General features: G+C 35.9%; 1 protein-coding gene across 1 annotated transcript in view; it reads left to right on the top strand.

Annotated features, from left to right (window-relative positions):
• MMS22L (MMS22 like, DNA repair protein) overlaps positions 1-10,588 on the top strand; it is a 121,694-nt gene that overhangs the window by 37,468 nt on the left and 73,638 nt on the right. The window contains exons 11-13 of the mRNA XM_008705015.2: positions 899-1,018; positions 2,908-3,134; positions 4,984-5,487. Coding sequence (XP_008703237.2) covers positions 899-1,018; positions 2,908-3,134; positions 4,984-5,487 — 851 coding nt within the window. The remainder of the gene's footprint in view (positions 1-898; positions 1,019-2,907; positions 3,135-4,983; positions 5,488-10,588) is intronic.

Here is a 10,588-nt window from a genome sequence, read left to right as displayed (position 1 = left end):
TTTTTTTTTTTTTTTTCAAAGATTTTATTTATTTATTTATTTATTTATTTATTTGACAGAGACAGCGAGAGAGGGAACACAAGCAGGGGGAGTGGGAGAGGGAGAAGCAGGCTTCCCGCTGAGCAGGGAGCCCGATTCGGGGCTCCATCCCAGAACACTGGGATCATAACCTGAGCCGAAGGCAGACGCTTAATGACTGAGCCACCCAGGTGCCCCTAGTTTGGGTTTCTAGTACATTCTCTGGGTTTCCTACACCATTCAGTTATGAAACAACTATGTAATTTTTTTAAGCTTTTTTTTTTTTTTTTTTTTTTTTTTTTTTTTAAGTAATCTCTGCACCTGAACTTATGACCCTGAGATCAAGAGTTGCATGCTCTGGGGCGCCTGGGTGACTCAGTCGTTAAGCGTCTGCCTTCGGCTCAGGGCGTGATCCCAGGGTCCTGGGATCAAGCCCCACATCGGGCTCCCTGCTCCACTGGGAAGCCTGCTTCTTCCTCTCCCACTCCCCCTGCTTGTGTTCCCTCTCTCGCTGGCTGTCTCTCTCTGTCAAATAAATAAATAAAATCTTAAAAAAAAAAAAAAAAAAAGAGTTGCATGCTCTTTTGACTAAGCCAGCCAGGCACCCCGCAACTATTGTAACCTTTAAATAATTGTGTTAAAAGTCATGTTGAGTTATGTAATTCCTATTGTCTGAGTATGTGAAAGGTCTCTAAAGCAAATTTTTAGAAGTATACCTTATGCTCTTGTAGACCTTCTGGTCTGAAGATGAGAGTGGGTATGATTTGGTGATATATATTCATATTGTTTTTAGAAGCAGGTTATCCAGTGCAGTATCAAGTAGTAATATTCATGTTGCCAGAGCCCATTTACTTTCCCACAGTTTCAGTTTATGTTTTAGGATGGTGTGCTAGAAGAACAATTACGAATGCATCTTCACTGTTGTTTGACACTTTGTGACTTCTGGGAGCCAAACATTGCGATCGTCACCATTCTATGGGAATATTATAGTAAGAACCTGGTAAGTAAAGAGAATATGAATTTGTTCCCAGGAATTTGAAGAATTTGTACATATGTAAGGAATGTTTATGGTTTAATTATGAATAGTTATCTATAGAGCATTGACATAAGGGAATGAGCATTTGCATCCCGTTTCTCTTAAGAGAGTAAGCAAACTGGCCAAAATTGTACCAGAGAGATACCTTTTTTAATCCTCGTTTATTAATATTTTCTAACAATTACTGATTGCTTGCAACACATTGAACAGTTAATACTATCCTGAATGAGACACAGTCTTGGCATTTCTTATAGGCTAGTGAACAGATATACATTGTGGTGGGGGGGAGTTATAGTACTGTGGAATGCCAAAGGACAGGAGTATCGGACCCAGTGTATTGACTTGTGGAAGACTTTAGGACATTGGAATTTTTTAACTGAGGATGATGGAATTTACAAGTACAGAAGAAAAGAGCATTCAGGCAAAAGGAACATTATGAACAAATGTATGACACGTAAAAACATGATCTTTTCCTACTGTGTTAAATAGTTCTGAATGATAGGTTCGAGATGACTATGGAGAGAGACAGCAGATAGGGAAAGTAGGTAGACAAGGTAGTCAGTGGCTAGATTATGTGCATGCTGAGTTATGATTTATTCTGGAGACCTAGGATACCAAGGATGTGACATTTTAGGTATGTGTGTGAGAAAGTTTTTTTCTGAAAATAGTATAAAGGAATTGGGTGCCATTTAGTAGTTCAGTGTAAAAACATATGCTGTTAATAAGGTGAGTGAGTAAAATAAGGTTTAGAAAGGAGAAGATAAATTAGGAAAATAAAAATTTTAAAGGTAGGTTTATAGGATTTTAGTTACCTTTTATGTGTGGAGAGAAGAGAAGATTTGGAATGTTCGGGTTTCTGGGTAAATAGTGAACCCCTCAGTCAAGATAGAAGATGGAAATGGGAGATTACAAGTAAATTACTAGTTTGGGTTTATACATAATGGAGCTTATGAAAAATGAGAAAAATACCTTACTTTAAAACATAATTTCAGGCTGATTGGAGAAATGACCCATTCTAGTTCTGAGGTAACATGTATGAGTGTATAGTGTCTTGTCAGATCTGAAAGCAGGGAATATCAAAATAAGATGGTGTCCTGTCAGAAGGACACAGGATCCAACTTGAAGGAGCTCCCATTGCCCCATTGCTGGGTAAATTTGAGCATAAGAAAGAATAATGACTGCTGTGGATTAAAACTTATCAAATATATTTAAATCTTTGAGTGTATGATGCCTTTAGAAAAGTTACTGTTCCGAAAAAATTTTAAAAATCCTCATTATTCTGAAAATTGTAAATAAAGGAAAACATAAACTATATTTTAGAGTAACCAAATTTCTAAGGACCTAATTGAGAAGTAATGATAGAATTAGAAAATCACTATTTTGTACACCTGATGAAGTAAGGCATCTCTGCAGTGATCATCAGTGGCTGCTAAAACTTTTCAGCAGAAGTCTGGCGGGGGTCACTCGAATGAATAGATCAGGCTGACAAAATGCTCAATCTTAACATTACAAAAGGAATGACACAACTTATGTCTCTCTTTCCTAAATTGCAGTAGGAAGTGCCCAGTACCACCAATGGAAGATTCTTATCAAAAAACTCCACTTGGCATGAATCTGATCAGTCCTCTAGATACAGCTACCAATTTACAGACATGACAGTAGGGAGATATAAGCAGCTAAATCCAGATTGGAGAAAAATTCTATGCAATAAATGACCTGATATAAAAATAAATGGTATGACATAAATGCTGGAAAAATTAGAGAATAGAAGAGATTAAAGAATTCTTATTTACTTGGACTTAATACTTATTTTCTATCTTTTATTTATTTTATTTATTTATTTTTGCTTTTAGAATAGTTCTTTCAGCATCTCTTGGCTTCCTTTGAAAGGCCTTACATATATCATTAAGTCACCCTTGTCAATGCTAGAAATGGTGAAGATCTGCTGTTGTGATAAACAAGATGATGACCTGTATAAATCCAGCAGTAGTTACACCATTTTCCTTTGCATTTTGGCAAAAGCTGTTAAAAAAGCAATGAAGAACAATGGCCCCCATCCTTGGAAACAAATCAAAGGAAGGTATGTGCCATATCTTTCTTTGTCATGAATGTTCACTGGAGAAGCACTGCTTACTGTTTGTATTTTTTTAGTTAACTTGTGCTTGGAAGTCTTTGTGGTTTGTACATTTAAAATGTATTCCTGGGGCGCCTGAGTGGCTCAGTCATTAAGAGTCTGCCTGGGGTCCTAGGATCCTAGGGTCCTAGGATCGAGCCCCACGTTGGGGGGTCCCTGCTCAGCAGGGAGCCTGCTTCTCCCTCTCCAGCTCTCCCTGCTGTGCTCCCTGTCTCGCTGTCTCTTTCTGTCAAATAAATAAATAAAATCTTTAAAAAAATAAAAATGTATTCCTTAGTGTATACAGGACAACAAAACATGTAGTCTTTTGATCCTGCCAATTTGTAATAGAAAGGAACAAACTTAATATCTATAACTTGTAGAGGATTTTAGTTTATTTATCTCATCTGTCCTGAAGATTGAAATTCCATATATTAAATTCAGGGCTATTGAGAATGTTGTTTTTCTTGCCAAAATTAATTGTAATTTTATTATATGATTCAATGCATAAAGTTTATTCAAAATTATAGAAGTAGAAGACATCCCCTAATCATACATTGGCGGGTAGTGGAGTCAACCTATAAAACTTGGTGTTCTTTGAGTCTTAGCGGTCCCATGGGCCCTGCTCCCTTGAATGAAAACTAACCAGAGGATACTAGGATGAAATAACTCGATTGTTCTCATTTGGGGAGTATGCCCGGTTTTCATTTCTGGCGTAGTCAAATAGACTTTTGGTCATATTCATTTGTTCTCTTTTTTTTGAGAGCTTTCCTTGTTAAGTGGGTATGAGTTTTAATTGCCTTCCCTTGTTCTACGTCATTAGCCCTTTTTCTAGCCCTCTTTGTACCACTTGCTTATGTGATGGGAACTATTGGAGCAGGGTGAGAATACCTTCATATTTTAGATAGGGACTTCTCACTAAATGAAGTTCCTTTTTGATTCCTGTATACTGCTTGCAAGGTTATGGTGGTAAGAGTAAGACTGTTTTTAGAGTATACTTTTTTTAATGGTAGCTTCTTTGTTAAACCTCCAAAAATAATGTGGTTCAAACAGTAGTTTTTTCTTTGGTTCTGTTTGCCAGTTTGTTTTTGAAACTTAAATCATTTAGTGGAAGACATGATACTCAGAACTTTATCTAAAACAAATCACTGAAATGTATTCAGTACCAATTCTGTTTATTCCAATTCTGATCCCTTAATTGGTGAGAGAAAAGAACGTCAACTATTAAATTATATAAACACAAGAGATTTTTAAATGGTTAGTCTTGGACATTTAAACACTAATCATTTTTCTTTATGAGTAGGTAAAAATAATTTTTCCAGCACTTTGAATTGTCCTAGATATAATTATAGCAAAAGCAGGTCTTTGTGAGGAGTAGAGGAAGAAAGAGTTTAAGGAAAAATGTATAAAATTGCCGTGTTAAGATTTCTTTAAAGCACATCAAATTGTACCGAAAGTTGTATATATTTTTTATTTGTCAATAAAAATTAAAACAGGTGATTAAGAGTTCTAAAATAACAGGATAAGCCACATAGTATATAAAAAGAACATTTCTACTGTCTTTTGGGGGAAGATCACTCAATCCTTTTATTCAGTCATAGGTAGTTGCTACATCCCTGAGAAATTTGAAGGTGTGGGCATTCTGTGAGTCCGTTTTCCAAGTAGAAAAAGGGAGACATGGCAGTATCATAATGAAGAATTAGCTAAATTTAAAGTAATGAGACTGTCATTAGTTTTGAATGAAATGTTATTCTAAAAGATGGATATTTGTGAATGAAAGTTTTATACAAGTAATTTTTTTTTATTTTTTTTGCAGAATATATTCTAAATTCCATCAAAAAAGAATGGAAGAACTGACAGAAGTTGGTCTTCAGAACTTCTTCAGCCTTTTTCTACTGTTAGCAGCTGTCTCAGAGGTGGAAGATGTAGCAAGTCATGTTTTAGACCTCCTAAATTTCCTCAAGCCTTCGTTTGTAACATCTTCCACCATTTGGAAGGGTCAAATGGCCTTCCTCTTGATGTATACCCAGAAAAATATGGACATTGGTGTTTTGGCTGAGAAATTTTCAGGTGCTTTCCGAGAGAAAGCAAAGGAATTCTTGGTATCTAAGAATGATGAAATGGGACAAAGACAGACTCTCTGGACACTTCTTTCCATCTATATTGATGGTGTTCAAGAAGTGTTTGAGACTAGCCATTGCTTGTATCCCTCACATGAAAAACTGCTTAATGATGGATTCAGTATGCTTCTGCGAGCTTGTCAAGAATCTGAACTTAGGACAGTACTGAGCTTTCTACAAGCTGTTCTGGCCAGAATCAGGTATGTTTTCCAATAATATACTAATTCATTGATTTATTTTATGTTATCGCCTATGTTGATTCTATGTTAAAGTTTTCCTTTTGACACACTCATGAAATCCAAATGAAGAGAGAGGAGTTGGTTTTACTGTTACAATGGCATAAATCCGTACTTTTCAACTATTCTTTCAAATAATAGTTCTTTTAAAAGAAGGCTTATGTGCAAACACATAAAACTAAATGCAGAGCACCTCCAGTGCAGTGCCAGGATGATGCCTCTTCACCCCGCCTTCCCTTCCTGCCTCTCCTAAAAGAGTATCATTATCCAGAGGAATGTTTCAGATATTCTGAGCAAAACCATGAGCTCAAATCTGAGGCGGCTACTAATGAAACATATGCATTTCGTACCCATAAGGAGATTTTTACCACACTGTACCATTAAAACAAAGGTAAGTTTCTTTAAATTATTTTGCTGCAGAGTTTTAGCCTCAACTGCTTGAAATACTTCCAGCTGAAACAATTCATTCTGAGATGAAAGTAAGATGGTTCTATTTATAACATCAGTCACCCATATAAAACTTGATGTTTTCAGATCCACTTAAATTATGCAAATGTTAGGATACACTCAGACCCAAATAATAATGGATAAGAATAGTAGTTGTGATATATTGCTTTTAAGGCACCTTTCACATAAGTTTTATTTTTGAAGTACATGTTCTTTTTTTTTTTTTTTTTTTTTAAAGATTTTATTTATTTATTCGACAGAGATAGAGACAGCCAGTGAGAGAGGGAACACAAGCAGGGGGAGTGGGAGAGGAAGAAGCAGGCTCATAGCAGAGGAGCCTGATGTGGGGCTCGATCCCAGAACGCCGGGATCACACCCTGAGCTGAAGGCAGACGCTTAACCGCTGTGCCACCCAGGCGCCCCCTGAAGTACATGTTCTTAAGAAGTTAGATACTACCACTCAGTGTAGGTGGTTCCTATCACTGAAAAGTTGTGTAAAAGTTATGTGTGGAAATACAATTTTTTTGAAACCATGTCTAAAGTTAATGAAGAGACTGCTCCCCTCTTCGTAAAACCATTTTACAAAAAGTAGTATCTGGTTATCAAAGTTAGTAAGCTTGACAAATTTTTCAAATTTGGGGAATTTATTCATTACTAATTTTAATTATTACTAATTTACTTAATTTGCTTTATGTTGGGCTGTGCATTCATACTGATTAATCTGTAGGTTTACGCTCCACATTAGATATTGTGTCGTTTTTAATATTTGCCTGCTCCCATCAGTTTCAGTTCTAAAGGTTTAGCCAAAACAATAAATAAATTAAATAAAATAAAAAATTTAAAAATAATAAAAAATAAAGGTTTAGCCAAAGTTGTTGATCAGATAATCATCCGTTTATCCCCCAGCGTGAGCTATATAAAAGCAAGAATTTTAAAGCTCTCAAATTTGGGGGTAGATGGATAGATAAAGTAAATGAATAACCAACATCACTAGAAGAAGCTTCTACAAATTCTGAATCTTCTCCATGAACTACATTTGTTTTTAGTCTAGTAGAGCTTACTAGCACTTTCCCAAGTGCTAAATTCATTTTGTTTGTTTAATTTTTTAATAAATGTTAATAGTATTTCTCCATGTTTCTTGGGCAAAATTAGAAATTTCCATATTCTGGGACCAATTTTTGCTTGTTTATTTATATTTATCTGAATATACAAAACAAGAAGGAAGGAGGGACCTGGTCTAAACCATGCTGGTAATAAGGAGCTACGGCCCCAAGATTTATGGGCAAAGTGGTAGAAAATAAAGCTGGGTGTGTAGGCATCCTGGGAAGAGGCAGTCATGGAAACCAAATGGCAGAATCCATATGTTTTTCTGCCTTTTCCATTGAAAATGGACATTTCCTTTCAAACACCTTATTTTTATCGCTTCTTACCTAGGGTTTTGTTTTGATTTGTTTTGTGGTTTTCTTGGGGGGGCTTTGGGTGTTTTGTTTTTGTTTTTAATGATTTTATTTATTTATTTCACACAGAGAGACAACGAGAGAGGGAACATAAGCAAGGGGAGTGGGAGAGGCAGAAGCAGGCTTCCCGCCAAGCAGGGAGCCCGATGCAGGGCTCGATCCCAGGACCCTGGGATCATGACCTGAGCTGAAGGCAGACGCTTAATGGCTGAGCCACCCAGGTGCCCCATGTTTTGTTTTTTTGAAACAAGGCTTCATATCCTACAAACACTATTACAATTTTGAGTGAGAAATTATGGGGAATCTTTCTTGCTGGTTAATTTTTTTTTAATTGGAGGTGTTACATATTTTCATGGTTAAAAAATATAAATAAGGTAGGCGACAAGTAAAAGTTCCTTTCCCCACCTTTACTCCTTTATTCTCTAGTTCAGTGGTTCTCAATTAGGAATGAGTTTCTTCCCCAGGGGACATTCGGCAGTGTATGGAGAAGTTTTTGGTTGTAACAACTTAGGGAGTGCTACTGGCATCTACTGCTAAACATCTTACAATGCACGGGACAGCCTATGCCACAAAGAATTATCTGGTCCAACCTCTTTGGTGCTGAGGTTGAAAACATTGCTTTAGGGGTGCCTGGGTGGCTCAGTCAGTTAAGCATCTGGCTCATGATTTTGGCTCCTGTCATTATCTCATGCGTCCTGGGACTAAGCCCTGGTCCTGATCCGTGCTCAGCAAGGTGTCGGCTTGAGAGTCTCTCTCTTTCTCTGCGCCCCCCCACACGTGTGCGCCTGTGTGTGTGTGCGCTCTCTTTCCCTCTCTCAAAAATAAATAAATCTTTAAAAAAAAATTGCTTTAGTTTTAGTACACAGAAGTACAATGGTTTCTCATAGAATCTTCCAGATTTTTTTCTCATTTATAGGCTGAAAACAACAAAACAGATCATTTTTGTTCTGCAATTTCTTTTTTTCACTTAATATTTTCTAGGCAGCTTTCCATGTTAGTATATGGAAACCTATCTAATTCCTTTTAATGGCTACTTAGCATTTCATTATATGATTGTACCAAACTTTCTTTAACCAACACCCTAATGGGAATTTATATTGTTTACCATTTTCTGTTATTGTAAACACAGTTTTACTTAACATCTTCATATATGCCTTCTCTGTGTACTTTGGAAGTATAGCTTTAATTTCTAAAAATGAATTGATGTATGTGCGTTTAAATGTGGATAGATATTACCAGATTTCCCACCAAAAAAAAAAAATTTGTGCCAGTTTTTGCTCTCCCTGATAGTATTTGAGAAAGCCTCCTTTCTCATGTTTAGATTAGTGTATGGAGTATATTTAGAAAATGTACAATCTCAGGTAAGAAATTAAATGCAGAAATTTGTTTAAAATGTTCACGGAAACGTGGTAATGGGAGAATGGGACTTACTTTGAAAGTTGGAGAGGCTTTACAAATGGAAATAAAGTAATAAAGTCAGAATATTCTTTTTCTTTCCTATTAATTTATTAAGTTCTTTTTATCCTTAAGCTCCTACCTAAAACTGTTTTGGTCATTCTTCAAAAATGGTAACTAGAAACACAAGAATAACTCCTTCTTAAAAGACGTACAGTTTACAAATACTATCTCATTTACTTCTTCTCCAACCTTGTCATCCCTGTTTAGAGGTGAAGAAATGGAAACATGATTTTTTGTGACTTACTAATATAAGTTTCAGTATCACCACTCAGGCTGTAACCAACCAGAGTTACATTCTTACACTATCTTTGAAATAGTTTACAAATAGAAAACTAACCATACCACTATATTTTTTTATAAATAAACAGGCAATTGAATGACATCTGCAAACTGTTTGTTAACCTAAAAGTGTTACTGCTATTCATATACACTTCCATGTGCTTTTACCCTTTATTTTTGCTACTAAAAACAAAGGGTAGTTGCCTTCTGATTACTTTGTTATTTATTTTACAAGTTAACATTTTTTTAGTAAGTCAACTTCAGTTGGAAAAAATCACAAAGAGGTGTGGAGACAAGTAAATCATGTTTTATTTATAATAATTTATCTTTGATTTATTATCAGCATCATTTCAATCATCTAAATTTCACTTCTTGTAAGAAAAATAATTTTTTGTTCTTTAAATTCGATTTAGTAAAAGTCCTTCAGCATTAAAGCCAAGCTATTTCAGAATGTTGGAAAAATTCTGCTTGCAAGTATCTTGTAAAATATAACGCATCTCTGTTAATCATGGGCATCACTAATCAGAAGTATAAAGGTAGGAATCAAGAGGGCATATTGAGGATTATCTTATATAAGGTAAAAACAAGTTTACATTTATATTGGAAGTTTCTTTTAACTAGATTTCATATGGGTTTGTAGTTTGCTGTCATCTGGAGCAGGCATGGAGTGTGCTATTAGTACTAAGCTATAGGAAGAAAAGGACACCAATGTTTATGTTGATAACATTTAATTCCTTGCACAAATGTTTAGTTTTAGTTTTGTTTTATACTGTTCAACTATGGTTAAAAGCAGTTGCTATAAGTGAATGTCTTATAGAGCATTTTTAACAGAAATATGATGTCAGTGTGTGAATCCGAATGGTGCAGTAGTGTGGGGGGGGTCCTTCATTAATGTTGTCCTCGTGTAGGCACTGCCATCTCCAATTTCTGAAGCTTGCATGTGTGGAGTTAGGTGTAGTCAAAAGCTTTTCTTTAATTATATCCAATTTGCACACAGTTCTTCAATGAGACTGATTACAATATATAATAAGAGGGACTGGGACTTGGATGGTTTTGTTTTGTTTCATCAGTCTTGGGGCTTCCAAGGCGGATACTGTCAAGACAGACTGGCTGTTAGTTTGGGATCTTTTGGGGAAAAACCCCAGAGATCCTTCAGGATTGTTACCTTAAAAAGAAAGAAAGAAGGAAGGGAGGCAGAGAGAGGAAAGAAACACAGGTAAAAGTCCTTCAGATATTTTATGATAGAGATGTGTTCCTAATTTCTTAACCCAAAATCTGGAACTTCTTTGAGGATTTTCTCATAGGAGCCACTTAGGTATGCCATACTATAGTATCACTTAACTATTTCGGATGGTTGATATCCAAAAACATTTGGATGAACATTTCGGATAGTTGATAAAGATTAAAGCATAGGCTCCCCGCCC

This window comes from Ursus maritimus, unplaced genomic scaffold (genome assembly GCF_017311325.1).
Source record: "Ursus maritimus isolate PB19 unplaced genomic scaffold, ASM1731132v1 scaffold_13, whole genome shotgun sequence".
NCBI lineage: Eukaryota > Metazoa > Chordata > Mammalia > Carnivora > Ursidae > Ursus > Ursus maritimus.
This window is presented reverse-complemented; position numbering and strand designations above follow the sequence as displayed.